Source organism: Pseudonaja textilis, chromosome 7 (assembly GCF_049901715.1).
Source record: "Pseudonaja textilis isolate UNSWEBS1 chromosome 7, rPseTex1.2, whole genome shotgun sequence".
Taxonomy (NCBI): domain Eukaryota; kingdom Metazoa; phylum Chordata; class Lepidosauria; order Squamata; family Elapidae; genus Pseudonaja; species Pseudonaja textilis.
This window is the reverse complement of record NC_141996.1, coordinates 49,109,710-49,131,265: the sequence shown is the minus strand read 5'-3', so window position 1 is coordinate 49,131,265 and position 21,556 is coordinate 49,109,710. Positions and strand designations below refer to the sequence as shown.

Sequence of the window (21,556 nt, the reverse complement as noted above, 5' to 3'; positions counted from 1 at the left end):
ATTTTTTTTGTTTTTTCATATATGTTTTATTTTTATTCATAAACATTTTGAATATAGTGTATTGTCAGGGCATATCATTTACGAAGATGCAAAGGAGGAAACAAACATATCAATATATATGTTAGTAACAACAATAATAATATAATGAAATAGTTTTAACTGAATTTCTTTGTATTAGCTTATTTATAGTTTTATTAATTATATCAACATGTTTATAATTGTTAACCCTCTTTTTATAATGTCACATTATTTTTTAAAATGCTTTGGAAGTGACTACTTACAATTATTTCTATGTTGATCTTACTAATTATTGAATTGCTATACAAAATTCTTAATAAAAAGTATTTCTTAATTAAGAAACAGTACTGTACTGAGCGAAGTACTGTAAGAGTAATCTTAGAATATTTTGTGTCCTCAAATAAGAATGATTTTTAATCCTTTCATTTCAGTGACAAATGCATTATCCTTTTTCCTCTTTTGATTTTTTTTAATAATGAAGCATTGTTTACTATATAAGAAACATTTTTCTTTTTAAAGAGAGGCAGCCCTTATTTTGTTCTTATTCAATGCCTTTCTAGCTTGTTTAACTTTAAGATTTAGTTGCTCCAGTTTGATATTAAATAATGGCAACCCTTAAAATAGGAAAGTGCATAAATAGATGAGAAGCTCCAAGGTTCAAACTGAAATAGTCATTTTGTTTGTTCAGCTGCATGCATCATGGTAGTTCTGAGCTCATTACATATTTGGTATATTTATAAGCCACTCCATTTAAAAATTCTTATCTTTTATAACTGTGCATTATTTTATAATTTTACAATTGAGAGTGCCTGATTTTTATCAGTGTCAGAACAATGCAAAAGAAATTTCTGTAATTATTCTGATAGGAAAAGCACTTCAAAGGAAGACTTCACAGCCATTATGATTTCATTGGATCCACTGTAACTCTCTCTAAACTATTTCACAGATGTGGGACTCTTGATAAATCTAAACCCATGTGAATACTACCGGTACAAATCCTTCCTTCCTTCCTTCCTTCCTTCCTTCCTTCCTTCCTTCCTTCCTTCCTTCCTTCCTTCCTTCCTTCCTTCCTTCCTTCCTTCCTTCCTTCCTTCCTGTAAGAACTGCAAGAAATGTAGTTCTTACTTTCATTTTCAAAGATCTAAGTCATTTGGGTTTCATGTAAATGTCCAAAATAAGTGAAGAGAGTACCTCTCCCTATCAACACTGATTGGCACAGGCCTTGGAATAAGGAGCTGAACCAGCTCAAAATTGTGCCACCCAGTCCCAACCCCTGTAGCTGACTCCAAAGTATACCATGGTGTATGCATCAGTGTTTTTATTTTGTTATTATTTAATATAGTCAAATAAAAATTAAAAGACCATAATATAGGCGGGCATCAAATCATATGAAACCATAACAGAGTTTAGTGCAGTTTAATCTGATTTATTCAAAAAACCCAACCACTTCTTATTGCAATACGTTAAGCCAACTAATAGGAATTTAAATGCTGGTTCAATAATAAAATACGTTAATTTTTATCAATTTTATTTAATATTACAATGGTATAAGCCAACTATGAGGTTCAGTTGGCTTTAATAGCATCCAAAAGACTAACTAACTTGATTGCAACATTATTAGAACTGCACTTTATTAGATGGCTATCTGGGCTCAGCTTTGGTAAGATTTGTGGATTTGTGTCCATTCAGCTAAATTTGATGTTTTTCACTGTGGAGAAAAGAAAACTTGGTGTGGGGAGTGAGGAATTTTATAAGTCCATGATAACAAAAAAGATACAGATCTGATAAGACTTTGAAGGCTATTCTTATTATGAAGTGGATCAGAGGTGATATTCAGCTGGTTCTGACGAGTTCTGGAGAACCAGTAGCGGAAATTTTGAGTAGTTCAGAGAACCAGCAAATACCACCTCTGACAAGATTTTATAGTATCCTTCCCCTGCTACGCCCACCAAGCCACGCCCACAGAACTGGTAGTTAAAAAATTTGAATCCCACCACTGAAGTGGATGCTTTTACTCCAATAAAGATGCCTAGTTTTGAAGATGCTACCAGAGTCTGTGCCTATCTAGAATCTGAGTAGTTCAACATTTTAGGCAGAGTAATGAAATTCAGGAATAAGCTTGTTTTTTAAAATTATTTTTAATGAAAAAAATACTGTGCGAATACAACAGCAATATAACAAAGACATTTTTGCTGATTCAAGGAAAACAAGTATGTGGAGAAAAAGAAGGAAGTGAAACATTTAAAATATTTATCTAAGATCAGCCATTTCTTCTAAAAAGTTCATCAAAATGTGGATGTAAGACTAAACCACTTTTTTCATGATAAGCCTAAACAAATTACCAGAAAGCAAATCCCAACCTGAATTTACTTTTAAGTCATGTGTATGTAGGGTTGAAATTCCAACAGACAATCATATAATAAAATTATTCATCTCATATCTCTGTTACTTTTCTATTTTTTTTTTACAAATAATTTCTAGATTCTTGATCCTAGCTTCATGTGCTAATTTAATACTACTGGTTTTATTTTAAAGTTACGTGTATTCAGAATCATATACATTTCTATACAAATCCTGGTTTGGACTAATCCTCAACCTATAATTCTAGAAGGATATGATGATGACATTCTTTTTCTGTACCTGACATGCACGTATGTACTATATCATATTACATTTCTACAGTTTCTGAAGCCTCAGGACAATAGATTTTTATAAAGTAAAAGACAAACTTTCTTAAGTTGGTTATTTTACAGCAACATAAGTTTTAACATCACCATGAACAAAACTAGCAAAAATATTTTCTTCAGTGGGCATTTTTTGCCTATTCCAATGATGATTGTAATGCTTCTTTGTGTAAACCACATTGATAATTCAGTTTATGACCAAATCAGAAGAAAATAGTTCATAGACTGTCTTGACATACTTAATTGTCATTGGTGGAATAGAGTCCTCGTAGTTCGGCTGGCAGAGAAAGGCGGGGGAGGATTTTGAGAATTCTTTCTGTAGCTAATCTTTAACCCTATTTGACTGTATGGGAAAGGAAGATGGAACAAAACTACTGATAAAATTTGCTTTTGTAAATTTTATCAATTTACTCTCATAGAAATGTATACTAATTACTTTGTTATACTGTTGAAATAATTGTGTGCTTTTCCTGGTCTGAAAAAAAGTTTCAGACCGTTATAATTCTGATTGCTTTGTGGTATTGAAGATACTTTTACAAAAAAGAGAAATGGAAACAAACTGATCCAATGTGGTTTGAATATGCACTTTCTTGGAACAGGCTGATTCTCACAACACATTGAGCAGTGCTTTTAATTAGCGGGTGGTCGCAACCATATGTTGTTTGAAATGTATGTTGATTTTTGTATGTAGCACAAGTGTTAATAGGGATGACCTTGCATAAAATCACAACTAAAAGACTACTTATGCTATACACAGAAAGGGTAACAATTTCAAATTCTTTCTAAAAAATGTATAGTAGTCAATTTTGTTACATTTTGAACTTGACATCAAATATAATATCCTCAAGTCTTCATTTGGGAATAATGCCTGGGTAGCATCCTAACTAAATTTCAAACTAAAAATGCCATTAAAATCAACAGGATTTACTTTTAAGAATTTTAATACTGTTGTACAACTTAAATCTGTCCCTTTATTGTTTAACAATGTACATATTACCTTGTCAATTTATACTGAAATTCTAAGAGAATCTATTCAGAACTGAAATATTATTAAATATATTGAAGGTTACTATTTGTAATTTTTTTAGCTGCAGCTTGACAAAGTGATTTAGGTACAGTGTTGCTAACTTTTAAATATTCTTTCATATTTGAGTACCTTTTTATCTCTCTTGCTAGATAACAGACTGGTTTTTCTCCCAGTTTTCTTGGTTCAAATTGAGAAGACAGGCACCATTTTAACATTCTTCCTGCCATATAACCTAGTGTAATCCACCCTCCAACAGAGATGACTCATACCAGTTTGTAATGCACTTAAACCTTCTTAAAATTGAAAGAAATATCTTTAGAACAGAAACCTGATCCATTTGCATATATAATAGGGACTGATAAGCCTCTAACTATGCTACTTGAAATAAAATATCCAATATCCACATTTAGCTAGTGGCTGGAAAGCATTACATTAAATATAGATGCTTGTGTAGTCTGCAAGTTTAAGTGTTCCAACCCTTTAGAAGGAATCTTTGAGACAGGGAAAGAAAAAAAATCCATTTACCCAGCAGACTCAAGATTTGCATTTTTTATTGGCCCAGATATGTTGATTCAGGTTATGATGATCCCTGTCTCTTTTGATACTGTATTCTAAGCTTCTCCAGCTGTTCAACACATTGTGTCTGGGTCAACTTCAGTGTCCGGTTCTCTTCTGTCAGATCTGCATACTCCTTCGTTAATTGTGCAGCATCCTTGTTCTCTTTCTCAGCTTCATCTAGCCTAGTGATCAACTCTTTTCTGAAAAGGAAAACAAAAATTAAGTGTCTTTTATTTTCCGAGATTATATTAAATATGAACACAGATACCTTGGCTTGGATTCAAAGATTCATGAATTAAAGAAGAAAAGGGAGAATTGCTTTCTGAAAGGATCAATTGCTAGAAAATGCATGAATGTTTTTCCTGGGAAGACTCAAGTTGGTGTGTTCAGTATAGCAATCAAATGCTCATCCTGGTAACAAATCCGTTGTGTATAATTTCACTGTTAGTTGTAGGTAAATTTGAATTAAAAGGAAAAAATAGTTGTCTCATAATATATGTATGTACGCATGTATGTATGTATAGTATTTATATACATTCTTTGTATAATCTCCGGATTTCTCCCCCTTTCAGATACCCCTGCTGCAGTTGTTATTAGTGGAAAGCAACTATGGACAGGTCTGAAGGATCTTTTAATCATTAGTTCTAAGTTCTATTTTTAATTAACAACAGTGATAGTATGATAAGTATTGGTAACAAATTACTCATTTGAAGCTTAACATACACTATATTAATATATACTAAAGGATAAAACTAAACATCTAATGCTGAGTTTATCCAAATTCTGATTAAGAGACACAATGCCATTAATATATATATATATATATATATTCCAGTGTTCCTAAGCATTTGCTTTGCTTTTTGAGAAAATGGGTTGTATCCATCGTATAGGTAGTCATTTTTCAGTTTATAGGCCATAGTTTTCCACAATCAATACATCTTTTCAGTTAAATACTTACAATAACTCTTCCCTTTTTAAATCAACAATAAAGAAATATAAGTTCAAAACCAAACTTTCAGTGAAGCTCTTTATCAGATACAAATAAAACAAGAGCTGAATTTTTATTACCAGTGTTAACCATGAAAAAGAGAGGCAGAGGAGAAGCACTAAAGCCAGGCAATACTGTGCTATGTCTCTCCCTTGCTCCTTGACACACTTGCTCCCTGACACAGGAAACCACTGAAAAATTTAAGTACCATAACTTCTTTTTTTGTGCTGTCCTGCAAATGACTTCACCTGTTTCATACGTTTGCACGTATGTGTATAGAGGATGCTGTGTGTATTTGGATTTGTGATACTGTACTTGAGAAAGGAGGGGAGGAAGCATGCTGAATTACCTTCCACCAGCATCTGACTAGGATTGTCTGTTCAATGGGGCCTTCCCTGCACAACAATGCTTATTCCTACTGATCAGGGAACACGTTAGAAAGATAGAAAAACAAATTCACAGCTAAAAGGAGATTTTTAGCCATCTGAACCTAAAACAATATTTGAAGTCAAGTAGTGTAAACTACCTCCAGAGTATTATTGGTTCCATCCAACAACCATGACTCCTTCTAATACTAGTAAGTTAAATATATTTATCACATATGTCTTACTGTTTTCAAATTTACTGCACAAATTTACTGAATCAGTTCCTAAAGGAAACAAATTCATATCTAGTTATCGAAAAGAAACATGTTTTCATTTATTCCAGATATCTCCTCTTCGATGGGTGAAAATTGAACATCATATTTTGTTTTAAATGGTTTCTTCTAGTTTTTTATAACCAAAAATCATCCAACAGTCCTATACGTCATAGCATCAGGTTGAAGGAAACTGGTTTCTCTATTAGTTAATTAAAGTCATGAAAATTTTCTCATTTGCAAATGTAAATCCAAGTTCTTGGATGTAACATTTTAATTTATTCTTAATGCTTTGAATGCCAACATTTCTCTAGGTTTCTAAAGCACTTTCAAAATTATTGCACTATAAGTAAAATCAGACCAGGTGCTGTCTTGGCATGACACATTGGGAAAGTACATATTTTATGTTTTTTTTTTGTTTATTTCATTTCTACAGCTGTCAATCTCAACAAATGACTCTTGCTACTTTCAATGCAAAGCACAAGTTTCACCTATTCACAGAGACAAATGCACTGAATTTTTATTTCACCTTAGTTAAATCACCACACCAGTTGATGACTCTGTGACAAACTTAGTATTTGTAAGATGAGGGGAAGAAACAAACTTACTTTCTTTCTTCAAGCAGTGCAATTTCTTTTTTGACTTCATAGTATTCTTCTGCTATTTGGCAATGCTGTTTGAACACCTGCATAGATTCCTTTGAGTCATGGCAGGGAGGCAGGGGCTTTATGAACAAAGAAAAAAAAAGTCTAAGATTTTGTATTTAAATGGATCCTTCAGAAATAGAATTTAAATGGAGGTGTCATTTGAACACAAAGAGGGGATGCTTTATTTGATATTGCTCTTGTGAAAAGGCTTACATTTCCCCTTCTCTCTGCGAAAAAGATATATGATCTGGCTTTTTATTTCAGGAAAGAGTAATTAACCTTCATTCAAAATAGCATTTTGTTCCTCATTTAATAAACCAGTACAAATATTAAATAAGAAGCAATGCAATAAAAAACAGAAAAAAGAGAAAAACTGAATAAAATAATGCATTACTAGAATCACACCTGACATTGTTGCACAGAATTTAGATTTCAAAAGTAGTACTTAATAATTTAGTATGCCGAGTTAGGTGAAGCATTGTGAGTAAAAGTTCAACATGTGGTTTTTTAAAAATATGTCTTTAATTTAAAAAGTAAGCATTCTTCTTTCACTGTATCTTGTTATTTAGAAATGGTCATATTAAGTGTACAGATACCAAATGTTCTCTGGTAACCTCCCATTTTTTTAATGTTATTTATTTTTTACATTTTGAACTGCCCATCTGCCTCAAAAAGTGAGGACAAATCCATAATTTCTGTTTGCCCTACTGCCAGAATGGGCTTCTCATTGCTTCTGGAGGGCAGGAATAGATGGCATCCATCCAGAGTCATTGAGATTCAGAAGGCATACAAGTTTGATACATAATAATAAATTAAAGTTTGTTGTTATAGTTTGATGTATTTCCTCCAGTCTTTTTTTTCTGTTCTGCTACTCCAGATACTGCTACTATCCAGACTTTTTTTGTCTCTCTTATTGACAATTGTTAAGTGTAAGAGTGCTTGTCCATTTGAATTTTAAAGTCCCAGAACAATTTAGTTTCTTAATGATATTCCAATGCACTATTGCTGCTACTTTATCATACCATTGTTTGTAGTCAGTCTGTACAATCTTCTTGCAAGAGCTAACTTTGTGATCTACTGTTGATTCAGCTTCTTTGCAGAGACAGCACTTGCTCTCTATTACAGTCTTCTCAATTCTGGTTTTGTATGCATTTGTTATTAAGTCTTGGTCTTGTGCAGTCAGAATTAGCTCTGTCTTTTTCTTCAATTTTCTGGCTCTTAGCCATTGCCAGGTCTGGTTATGAAATTTACCTTCAATTTGTGGCACTGTAGTTACAGGCAGTCTACAACCATTTGTATAGTGACTGTTTGGAGTTACAACATTGAAAAAATGACCTATTGTTTTTCACAGTTATAACCATTGTACATTCCCATACTCACATATTTGGATACTTGGCAACTGGCATGTATTTATGACAGTTGCAGTGTCCCAAGGTTATGCAATCATCATCTGCAACCTTCCAGCAAGCAAAGTCAATGGGGAAGCCAAATTCACTTAACAACGTGTTACCAATTTATCCACTGCAGTAATTCACTTAACAACTATGTAAGAATGGTCATAAAATGGGGCAAAATTCACTTAACAGTGGTCTTGCTTAGCAACAGAAATTTTAGGCTCAGCGGGGGTATTCAGCAGGTTCTGACTAGTTCTGGAGAACCAGTAGTGGAAATTTTGAGTCATTCGGAGAACCGGCAAATACTGCCTCTGACTGACCCTGCCAACCCCATCTATTCTCTGCCTCCCGAGTCCCAGCTAATCGGCTAGGTCTTCTTTTGTTGCCCTGCACAGGAGAACAGAACTGGAAAGCAGGTTAATGGGGTGGGGAGGGAATGGAATTTTGAAGTAACCTTCCCCCAGGAGTGGGGAGGGAACGGAAATTTTATACTATCCTTCCTCTGGAGTGTGTGGGGATGGAGATTTTACTGTATCCTTCCCCTGCCATGCCCACCAAGCCACGCCACTCCCACCAGGCCGCGCCCACAGAACCGGTAGTAATTTTTTTTGGAATACCACCACTGCATTAGGCTCAAGCAATAGAATGCAGCAAGAGGCAGTGTGCAAAGGCGAAAAGTACAGAAAGAAGGGAGCAACATCCCAAAGGATAAAGGAGGCAGGATTTGACAAAGGCATCAACTGAATGGCCTTGAGACATAATTGGAATTGCTACTACAAACAGAACTGTTACTGTTAGATGAAAGCAACCTGAGCCCAGGGCAGAACTGAAACCTGTCAAAAAAAATCTCACCTAAGGCTCTCTTCTTGACCTGACAAAGGTAAAGAGGGGGTGGGGGAAGGCATTAAGATGCACATTAAGGGTATTAAATGCATTCTGAAAAAAGCTTGACGAACAATTCCAAGTACCTTCAGACTTGCAAGACTCTGAAAGACTTGAGGTGTAATAAACTGATTGGATGAGGGGTATCTCTCTAACCTAATATCTGATTCAGCATACTGCAACAATTTAATATTCTTGGCAAGCACCTGTTTTATCATTGGCCACATCTTCTACATTCTAAAGTATGATACCGTAATGCCTGCTATTTTTCAGCTTTTTATCATCCCATTTCTTTTTTGTTGCCTTTTGTTGCCTTTTGCTCAAGCCAATATACATATTATTTCTCCCTTTAATTTTATCCATATAACAGTCCTATGAGATGGGTGGCATTAAGATACATGATTGGCTCCAAATTACCCAGAAAATGCTTTCTGAGTGGGAGTTTGAGATTGCATTCCTAATCCAGTCCCTATACTATACAACTCTGAGTGTTCAGTCTATCTTCAAACAGAACTTCTAGTCTTGTGCTAATTTAAATTACATTTAATAAATAATAAATATCAGCTAGAGGCACACAGTGTAATTATTGCTACTAAAAATGAACCTTTAATCTTCTGAATATGTCAGACAGAAATGCTATACATCTTTGCTAGAATGTCAGGAAGGCAGCAGCTCTTCTCATCACAAATGTGTCCTGTGTATGTCAACAGTGTCTTGGAAGGGTTCATTGATTTAGATGTATAACATATTTTACATTCCAATAACAGAATATTTTGGGATGTGATAGAATGATAACTTTATTCTGAGGATCCGTTGTAGGATTATTATTAATAATAAAAACAGTGCTTTAAGTTCTTAAATCTTTTGTACGATAAATACCTACATGCAGACAATTGCTGACTATTGGGTTTTTTTCTATTAGGTAGTCATAGTGTAGATAAAGGTATATGGAAAAGATTCACATTGCTGAAATAAATTCTAGTTTGCATACCTACTGGATAGGATCCACAATAATATTCTGTTGGAAGAGGGCAGTTTTACAAGGAAATTCTATAGTAAGCATTAAAAATCATGCTACACAATCACAAGCATGCACAATCCAAGAGTATTGCAGCTTTACTGAACCTTAATGTAATGCAATTGGTGTGGAATGGAAGATGCTGTTAAAATAAGAATGCATTTTCTTAGTTTTCTTCTATTATCTCTTCTATATCTTGTTCTGTGATAGGTTTAAATCATGACCTGGGGCAAGAGAAGGCCACCATCATGGGGCCTGAAATAAAGCTAGATTACTTGGCAAAGAAGTGCTTTATATTTTATAAAGCAAAATTATGTGATTTCTAATTTATAAAATACATTATATGATTTAGGATATTATGACGAGACTGCTTTCCTCCATAGTGTCTTGCTGGTATTTGCAGATATCCAAATAGCTCTTTCCTAATTATCAAGGCTATACTTTGCTGCTAGGGAGTTAGGAATATATTAGGAATAGATGATAGTTTAGATTCTCATATTAGATTCTCATGGTGCTTATGGGAGAAAGGAGAAATGCAGATACACAGTTGTCTAAAGGAAGAAATTTAAAACCCCAGAGAATAACATATTAAGATTAAAAAAGAGCATTTTGGGGGCAGGAGCTTTCTATAGACATGACTGTAGGAAGCTAAGGGTTTAATACTGGTTAAAACTGACTTTGTTCTGATGGATGTTGAACATTACAGCTTAATCCCAGAAAAATATCTAGTGATCCTAAAGTAAATAGATCATGTATTTTGTACTGCTGAAGGCTTATCTGTTCTTGAGTGGAGTGGAGTCCATAAAATATTTAAAATACTGAAGTTTGCAGATGATACAACAGTGATTGGTCTCATTTGAGACAATGAAGAATCCGCATACAGATGGGAGGTTGTACAACTTGCCTCATGGTGTAACTGGAACAATTTGGAACTGAACACACTCAAAACCGTAGAAACGGTGGTAGACTTTAGGAGAAACCCTCCCATACTACCACCTCTTACAATACTAGACAACACAATATCAACAGTAGAGACTTTCAAATTTCTAGGTTCTAAAATGGACGCCTAACATCAAAAACGTCATCAAAAAAGCACAACAAAGAATGTTCTTTCTGTGCCAACTCAGAAAGCTCAAACTGCCCAAGGAGCTGCTGATACAGTCTTACAGAGGAATTATTGAGTCTATCATCTGCACCTCCATAACTGTCTGGTTTGGTTCTGCAACCCAACAGGACAGACACAGACTTCAGAGGATAGTTAGGACTGCAGAAAAAAACAATTACTACCCACCTGCCTTCAATTGAGGACTTGTACACTGCATGAGTCAAAAAGAAGGCTCTCATATCCCGGACATAAACTGTTTCAACTCCTTCCCTCAAAACAATGCTATAGAGCACTGCGCACCAGAACAACTAGACACAAGAACAGTTTTTCTCCGAACACCATCACTCTATTAAACAAATAATTCCCTTAACACTGTCCAACTATTTACAAAGTCTGCACTACTATTACTATTAATCTTCTCATCCCTCTTTATCACTCATCCCCTCCCACTTGTGACTGTATGACTATAACTTTGTCGCTTGTATCCTTACGATTTATATTGACTGTTTCCTAGTATGATTTGATTGCTTATTGTACCCTATGGCTATCATTAAGTGTTGTACCTTATGATTCTTGACACTCAACGAATGTATCTTTTCTTTTATGAACACTGAGAGCATTTGCACCAAGACAAATTCCTTGTGTGTCCAAACACACTTGGCCAATAAAGAATTCTATTCTATTTTATTCTATTTGGGGGGGAGACCAGAGGAAGATTCATGAAGAAAAGTACCCTGGGGCCTAACATACCAATTCAGACAGTAAGCCTGTTATGGGTATGTCACAAGACAGACCAAAGAAAGATCAAAGATTTATTTATAGGGGAGTCATCACTAGATCAGGTCAGATGCTGAGAGACAACTGAAAGTTTGCCTATAAGTTTTGTAAGTTCTTTTCTTAAATCTAGATGTTATTCTTAAATCTGTTCTACAGAGGAATTATTGAGCCTGTCATCTGCACCTCTATAACTGTCTGGTTTGGCTCTGAAACCAAACAAGACAGACACAGACTTCAACAGATAATTAGAACTGCAGAAAAAACAATTGCTACCAGCCTGCCTTCTATTGAGGACCTTTATACTGCACGAATCAAAAAGAGGGCTGTGAAAATATCTACAGACCCCTCACATCCTGGACATAAATTGTTTAAACTTCTACCCTCAAAACAATGCTATAGGGCTCTGCACACCAGAACAACTAGACACAAGGAGTTTTTTCCCGAATGCCATCACTCCGCTAAACAACTAATTCCCACAACACTGTCAAATTATTAAGACTGTATTACTATTATTCTTCTCATCCTTTCTAGTACCTCTCTCTTCCCACTTATGACTATAACCATGTTGCTCGTATCTTTACAATTTATATTGTTTTATTTGTTTCCTAGTATGATTTGATTGCTTATTAGTAACCTATGATTATCACTAAGTTTTGTATTTTATGATTCTTGATGAATGTATTTTATTTTTCTTTTATGTACACTGAGAGCATGTGCACCAAAGACAAATTCCTTGTGTGTCCAATCACACTTGGCCAAAAAAGAATTCCATTCCATTCCATTCTATTCTAAATATGAATAGTTTTACAATTTAATACCACAAAAGAGTATCAGACAGAAGATGGATTTGCTTGCAAAAGAATGCAAAACAATCAAGCCAGAAAAGTGAAATGATTTGACTGTTCTAGTAAAGTGTAGCTGAACTTGCTTCTTGGGGTCTTTTCTGTGAATAAAAATGGGGGAAATTGCTCTGGGAACCAGTGGTGGGATTCAATTTTTTTTACTACTGGTTCTGTGGGTGTGGCTTGGTGGGCGTAGCAGGGGAAGGATACTGTAAAATCTCCAGTCAGAGGTGGTATTTGCCGGTTCTCCAAACTACACAAAATTTCCACTACTGGTTCTCCAGAACTGGTCAGAACCTGCTGAATACCACCTCTGCTCGGAACCTGAAGTTTTTGATCAGAAGCCTCAAAGATTTGTACATACCTGTAATATGCATCATTTCATAAATTCATTCAGATGGTATATTTTTGTTTCATTGGCTGACATCTATATTTTGACTCAAATTGATGGATGGGTTATTTCTACCTATAACTATGTAAAACACATTTCTATAATGATTACATTAACTTCTTGCCATACTGCGTTTTGAGTCAAGACTAAGGACTTGTTTAATTTCATCTATGGTCCTGTTAATCAGCACCAGCATTCCTTTTTTATGAGTAACTATTTCTATCTCCACACCCTTGTTTTAGATCCCTCTATTTGTGGAGGAAAATGTTTAGAGTCCCTATGCGGGGAGTGGCACAGAATATTTATACTCAGATTGACCGTTTTAAAAATGGCACAATATTATTCTCTAACCTTTAGCATGTTATTTTAGTAAGTTTCAGTAAAAGAATAGCTAACAATTTTGATTAATAATTGGCCTGTGACCACAAATACAGATGATAACATATGTCTGCTTATAATTCCCTTAGATCCAAGTTCAGTCTTTAAATTTAAACATTGTTATTAAATATTAATTGTTAATTCCATAACACTTATCAGAATATGAAAGTTTCTTACCAAAGTCTCTGGTTTTTATAATAACTTTAGGGAGCTGATCAATGTTCTTCTAATCATCTAGTGGGTTTAATAGTTTTATGAAACGTTTCAGTGTGAAGTTTTGCCTGAGAAATTGTACTGAGACTGCTTTGAACTATGAACTATGGTGGCAAAGAGTTTTATTTTATCTTCTACACTGTTTAAACTTGGTTCCAGTTGCCCACTGGACACAATTTAAAGGGGTGGAATTGACTTTTAAAAAAAATAATGTTGTGTGTCAGCTAGATTTGATGGCAAAATAAATTAATAAATGGCATAAAGCTTAATAATCTTTGGGACTGACTGTGAATCTTCCTGGTTAGTTTACATCAGCCTGAAAGACTTTTGAAGATGGCCCCATTTCTAACTTGGGTACACAGAAAAGAATTTTTCATCAGACATGAAATGAATACTTCCTAAAGAGATACATGTGGCAAAAGTGCTGCTTTTGTGAAGTTTTAATAACTGTTTTTTTAATAATGTTTATTGAAAGTTTCAAAAAAAATTTTTAAAATAGAGAAACGTTCTCACATTTTTGCAACGTTTTCATAGCAGTGTATATTTCTATTAGTGTCTATTCATGTTTTACTTTAATTTTGCATTTGGCATGCATTTCATTGTAATATTGTATGGTTTGTATTTTTCAATTTTTGTAATCACTTTAAATAAATAGAATTTCCCCCCAAAATCAGCACTGTTTCTTCAGTCTACAGATTTTGCAACTCCAGAAAATGAAAAGAAATAATTGTTCTTCTTCCTATTTTTATTTTTTAAAACACATTCTACGTAGTGATTTTTATTTTGATCAAACCATCGTGAAGTATTTTTCCCCACTGTTGATGTAAGATGGGACACTTTGGTTGACTCATCACAAGACCCTTACCTGATGTCACCCACACCTGATCAATCACAAGACCAAACCTGATCAATCGCAAGACCTATTACTCCATCTGGTGATCCTCCCCATTACAAGATCTTCCAATTACATGAAGCCTTTATAAGCAGAAAAACACCAACACTGAAGATGTTACCTAGCTTGGTAAAAAAAAAAGTTTGGAAACCAATCCAAGCTTGGAGAATGAACCTCCAGCCCCACTTTGGTTGTATAGAGTGAATGAAAGAGGATTAAATTACAAAACTGTATGAAAGAATAGGGATCAGGAAAGTTATGATAGACTGACAATATCCTTAAAAAGAGAAACACAGATACATACATACAGCAGTGTGTAGCGATGTGGTAGATGGATCTGATAGGAAAAAAAGGATGACTTGCATGCATAGAGAGATAGGAATATGGTATATGGTGTTAGTAAAATTACATTTTGTTGGACATAAAAATGTAACTTTATTGGCCATTTGTAGTGCACAGAAACAAAGTTGATCAAATTTATACAAGGTACATACATTTCTATAAGATGTATGAACGTTGTTCATCATCCTTTGGAAATAATGGACTTTGTTCATTATTTGGGAGGGAAAGTGTGAATTCAAATTCAGAATACTAAATTTGCAATTTACCAAATTGGGGCATGGTACATGAAATGAAGATTCTACTGCACTGTCTTTTCTTTTCTTTATATCATTCCTTTATTTTCTTTTGCTTACTTTCTTGTTCTTCTTCCCTACTTTGCATAACACTGTTTACCATGAAAAGATGTGGAAAATAAGTTATCATCAAGACTATATTCATAGTATATTTGAAACAGAATTAACATGACAAAAATATAAAACAAAAGTGTTCTCAGAATATAGGGCTGAACAGAAGCAACATCTATGGTATCAACTGCAATAATCCTAAAAATATTAAGAAATGTAAATCTGACTTTTGGAAGTGGATCCTCCAAATAGTTATTATTTATTTACAAGCAAATTAGAGTAGTATTCCAAAACAAATTATCAATTTTTATTTCAAAATATGTATTTAAATTATACATTAATTATAAATCCTATAAATTAATATTCTGTTTTAAATTTTGAACTAGCACCTTTTTCACTCATGCTCATTTTTTTGGATCAAAATATAATTCTTTAAGTCTCAACTGCTTAAGACGTGAACTCAATCCAATATTTCTACATGTACAGGGTAAACAAATGCATTGTGATATGTCCACCGTGAACATCCACTGTCATCTATAATATCTATATCGTTACACAGTGTTCTAGAAAAGACCATCAAAATGGAGTTTGGAAACCAATAATTTGGATTATTCTATTGTTACAGTCCAAGAAAAAGAAAGTGAAACTAACAGAAAAATTCAGAGGAATATTTGTAAAATGCAGGATTATTTGGATTAAGTTTATAAATAGTGAATTCATTACTGAAGCGTTGGTTACTATGGTCCTTAAGAAGATCTTAATTATTCTGAGAAAATATCTCTGGACCCACAAGATTATAATAATGTCCATGGGTAAATGTCATCTTTTGGGGACGATGATTGCAAACATAGCTATAACCTAACTACCATATAGAGATTCTGTTAACATACTGTTTGTCTAAAGATCTGTCTCTGTCTAAGCTTTTTTAATTATTATTATTTAGGGACAGAATTGTCTTGGATCATCCCAAGGACTATTCTAAATATCTATTGGGTAAGGTCACTTGGATATGCGTAGAGATAGATTTTGGCTGGGCAGCCTAGAGAATGAAGCTGCTGGGTGAGATCATCTATCAGTAGGGGGAGAGACATCACAAGCATGCTGTTAATACCCAGGTATACATCTCTGTACTGGATTGTACAAATGACTCAGTAAAAGTGCTTACCAGTGCTAGAAGTGATAAGGACATAGATAGGGATGAACATTTCACCCCAAGCAAGAGCAAATGTCTCCCAGTTTCAGAGCGCCATGGTTCTGGAGCTGTTCTATCAATAACTCCAGATAGAGTAGCATTCCCCAGAGTTGGTGTACAATCTGGGAGTCCTCATGGATCCCGAGGAGCAGATGATGTAATTGTTGAAAGGGTCCATGTGCAAATCCATCTTATCTAACAGTTGTGCCCATTCCTATATTTAGAGGCTTTGCTTAGGGTCGTTCATACAGTACTTTAGTCACTTCTCATTTAGATTGCTGTAATGGTCTCTACATGGGTTTGCCCTTGGAAAGCCTTTGGAAACTTCAACTGATTAAGAATGTGGGGGCTTTAAGGATGGGTTATTAGCACAGCTCAATGTATATGAATTTTGGGCTGTGAGTTATTTGTAAGTTCCCTCAGATTTTGTATTGATTATATTTGTTTTTAATTATACATTTCTATACTTTTGTGGGGACGTGGTGGCTCAGTGGCTAAGATACTGAATTGGCGATCAGAAATGTCAGCAGTTCGGTGGTTTGAATCCCTAGTGCTGAGGAACAGAGTGAGCTCCTGTTACTTGTCCCAGCTTCTGCCAACCTAGCAGTTTGAAAGCACGTAAAAATGCAAGTAGAAAAATAGGTATCACCTTTGGTGGGAAGGTAACAGTGTTCTGTGTGCCTTCGGCATTTAGTCATGCCGGCCACATGACCACAGAGACATCTTCAGACAGTGCTGGCTCTTCGGCTTTAAAACGGAGATGAGCACAGCCCCCTAGAATCAGGAACGACTAGCACATATGTGCGAGGGGAACCTTTACCTTTATCTATACTTTTGTATTGTTTTTGTATTGTTAACCATCCAGCGCTATTTGCTTAAGTTGGGCAGTGATATAAATTTTCTAAATAACTTAAGAGATAGAGAAAATGACGCTTTGATTCCACCACCACCACCCCATTTTGCTTTTGATAGTAATGTTTGGACACAATTATGGAACATTCACTCATGTCAGCCAATTTCTAGAAAGTAACATTGGAATTCTACTTTAGAATGCCTGAAGAAATTATTTTTTATGTTTCATATTTATATGAAGTTATTAGCTTCATAGAAAGTTTAGGCTAAAATATTACTATAGCTTAATGATATGCAATTAAAGCACGTACATTAAGAGAGCCTGTGCATGATCAGCAATGAATTCATCTATGAACTAGGTGCTGAAGATCAATTCCTGGCTCTTTATTTCTTTTTCTTTCTTTCTTTTTTAAAGCACTACAGATGAGGGATTCTCAAACCCTGGATAGGGATAGCTTGGCTCTGTTGATTCATGGTGATAACCTAACTGCTGTAATGCAGTCCATGTGATGTCACCCTTGAGATTGCTCCAGAAACTAGAGCTAGTTCCTTACATGTACTAAAATATCTTCACTGGTTGCCAGTTCATTACTGAACCAGACTCGAATGAATGGCAATTTAAATACATCAACCACCAAGATACCTACAATCTCTGGAGGGGTGCATGCTTTATATACCATAGATTATTGATTGCCACTTGTCTACAACATAGGAATAGGCCATATCTGTGATGGCTCTGTTCAATGAAAAACAATCAAGGCTGTGAGGGAGACACTGGCTAAGTCAAATCAGCTAAAGCTACAGATCAAAAAGTTGGGTTACGGTAACTTATATCAATGATTTTGTGTGTCTAAATTTTAATGTTTGTTGGCTCAGTATTGGACTGTATATTGGACTGTATAACATTCTTAATTAATTTTATAGTGCTACAGACCATTTTGGGATGTTTAGAATGAAATATAACAAATAATATTTTTCAAAATATTGGTATCAGTAACAACAGTAATAGATTAAATGGCTAGAAGCATGCAATAATATTTATCCCTATGAAGCCAGACAAATAACTAAATCAGATTTTTTATCACTTACTGAATCTAATATGGCAGACAAAACTTTAGGACGGCTTTTATCTCATCTGTCTGTACTCTAGCAAAATAGCCCAGAACAAAGCAGAAGAAACTAATGGTATATGTAATCAATTAGATACAATATTCAGAGGATATTGCCAAGCCTATGACTGGACTACTTGTAATACACAATTGTGGAGTTGGAGTCTATCTCTTGTGGAATAGATCTGGATGCTTGAAAAAGTATCTTGAAAAAGTGAAGTAATTGAAAAAGAGCACAGATGACAAAATGACACTAGCAAGAGCTCCCCAACAATGATGGATAATAGTAGAGAAATGATGACTTCCAGAAGAGTCAGAAACAACAAAATAGGCTTGATTCTCAATGTTCAGGGATAACTGCTTCATATAGTACTTCATTAATTTGATTAATTTTCAATTCAAATTAATGATCTTTTCCCCAGTATTTACAAAAGGACTAAATGCATACTTCTGATTTGCACACTATGTTCAGCTTGTCTTACATGTTTAGGCTTTCATGAATGTTTCTATTGTTATCCACTCTGCAAATCCTGTTTCCAAAACTAGAAAACCTTTTTATTCCTGACTTAAGCAGCTCTTATCTCCCCCCCACCCCTTTCTATAAAGAGAAAGGCAGCCCATCTGTCTAACAAATCTGTCATTTCCTTCTTTCCATGCTTCTCATTCCCGTAATGTCATTTTTAGTCAACCAGTTGTATGGATTCAGTTTTTAGAATTTTAATAGCTCAAGTGGTCTCCACCAATGTTACATCTCATATCTTTAGGGTTGGTATAATTTGCCCTCTCTTATGGTCAGAACTATAATTGAGTTAGAAGATGTATAGTCACCCCGCTTGGATCAGATTCCCATCTATGACAAAACCATCCTCAAAAAAACAAGAGTATACATAGAAGTAATTCCTAAAGCATTAAACAAAAATTACTCCTAAGCATATAACTTTTTAGTTTTAGCCTTCTAATTTAATTTGTTTTTCATATGAATACCTACTGCTCTATTTCCAGAATAACAGGTAGCAAATGATTCTGAAGTTAACCTGGTGTAAACCAGTGAATAATTCAGTGTCCTTTTTCAAAATTGGACTACAGTTACTTTAGCAGTACCTTTGTCCCTACTTATTCTTTTTCTTCATTGCAAAACTGTCACATAGCAAAACATGAAAAAATTATACAATAATGTGATCGTGTTTATCTCTGAATTAACAACAAAATAATTATATTCTAGACTTCAGATATGATTATGAACACTGTTCTTTGGAAGAATTGTCTTTAGTGTGAGACAAAAAATGCTACACATGAAGTAGGCCAAGAATTTTTTAATATTTAGTAAGAAATCTGTTTCTAGAGGTTTATACCACATTTGACCATATAAGAAATAGACAGTTAAACTGAAAAAACAAACCAGACATATCCTTTTATTCTAATCCAAAATAAACACATTAGGAAATGCTGAATTTTATAATGAGTATGTAATACTAGTTCCTACATAAACTATACATCAGACTGGTTTGTATAGATTAATGGTCCTGCATATCATGCACACTTAGACAAGGCCAGATAAAGTACTGCAGTCATCAGAACAGGCTTCTTCAAATAATGCTGGTTGGAATTAAGAGTTGAAATCCATTGCATTTGGAGGATAGCAGTTTAAGAATGGAAAGACAATTACAACCAAAATAGTTAACTAAGAGGAGAAGAACAAGAGACTGATTCTCTTATTCATTATTCTACCTACTTAGCATGTAACAAAAAGCAATAATAAAAAAGTGTATTAAGAACAAGCATTAGAAAGGGGAAAAAACAAATTAATGCAAAACTTAAGGAGAAAGTTGGTGGAAAATGGGAAAATTGATCATAGAATTAGACAAAACTTATATTAGTGAAAACCATATGATAAATGCTTCTGAAACACCATTTAATCCATGCCAAAAAAACAGAACAAGCAAAGATTGTTAGAATAGTTCAGAAGCAATCTCTTATTTTCCTTAATTACTATTGTTCCAAAATATTGTGAATGAAGGGCACTGATATGATAATAATGTAAATATTTACAGAACTTTACATCACACCGTCCTTTTGCCTTTTCTCTCTTGACACTTCTCATTATATGAATGAGAAGAAATGTCTAAATCAGTTGTGACATGTCATGATTACCAAAACAACTATTTTTGTTTTTGTTTTAGGTTAATTCTAGCAGTCTTTATTTAACTTTGGTTTGGCAAAACAGATGTACTTAACCGAATGATTAGAGGTCATATGATATGGATGTGAACAGAATTGTTAACTAATATTCAAGAAATAAATATTGAAACAAGTATTTGGGCAGATCACAATCCAATGACAACTAAATGGAAAGGACAAAGAAGAAGATCTAGATGGATGTTAAATAATACTATATTAAAGGAAAAAGACTTCGTACAGTGAATGGAGAAAGAACTGGCTTTCTTCTTTAGAGAAAACAAAAAAGAAGATATATCAATCCATACAATGAAGGCATATGCCAGAGGCTTGATAATAGTCTATACAAGGAAAAGAAATACCATGAAAAGACTAGCCTCTAAGGCATTAGAGGATGAGCATAAAGGACTTGAAAAAGAGCTACAGAAAATGCCACAGAAAAAGGACATTAAGTTAAAAATGGATATAATTAAACATAAAATGGGTCTAATAGAAAAAGAAGAATTAGCACAGAAAATCAGAGGTGCTAAACAGAACTACTTTGAAGATGCAAATAAACCAGGTAGATGGTTAGCATATAAATTGAGAAAGGAGAAAGAATCAAGGAAAATACTGCAATTAATAGATGACCAAGGCCAAGTTTGCTATGGTGGTAAAGAGAAGAAGGAAATAATACAAGACTATTATGGGAAATTATACACACAAGAGAATATTGATGAGGAAAGAGTTAAACAGTATTTACAGAATGCTAATTTACCTCAGATACCTAAAGAGATTGAAACAATGTTAGAAAACAATATAACGATGATGGAGTTAACTGAAGCACTCAAGAAGCAAAACAATGGAAAGGCACCAGGCCCAGATGGACTTCTGGCAGAATTTTATAAAACACTACAAGAATCATTGAACCTTCCATTGCTAGAAGTTATGAATGAAGTTATGTTAAAGAAGATACCTAAATCATGGTTAAAAGCTTATATTACACTTGTCCCAAAAGAGGAGGCCGATCCATTACAAATGAAGAATTATAGACCTATTTCCTTACTAAACGCAGATTATAAAATTTTTGCTTCAATATTGGCAGAAAGACT

The 21,556-nt window shown here is 34.3% G+C and overlaps 1 protein-coding gene across 2 annotated transcripts in view; it reads right to left on the bottom strand.

Moving 5' to 3' along the window:
• Positions 1-2,137: 2,137 nt before the first annotated feature.
• MAP3K7CL (MAP3K7 C-terminal like) overlaps positions 2,138-21,556 on the bottom strand; it is a 40,737-nt gene continuing 21,318 nt past the window's right edge. For both annotated transcript variants that reach the window (XM_026700614.2, XM_087937541.1), the window contains 2 exons: positions 6,521-6,636; positions 2,138-4,487 (listed from right to left, as the gene is read on the bottom strand). In XM_026700614.2, the coding sequence (XP_026556399.1) occupies positions 4,307-4,487; positions 6,521-6,636 (297 nt within the window). In that variant the 3' untranslated portion in view covers positions 2,138-4,306. The remainder of the gene's footprint in view (positions 4,488-6,520; positions 6,637-21,556) is intronic.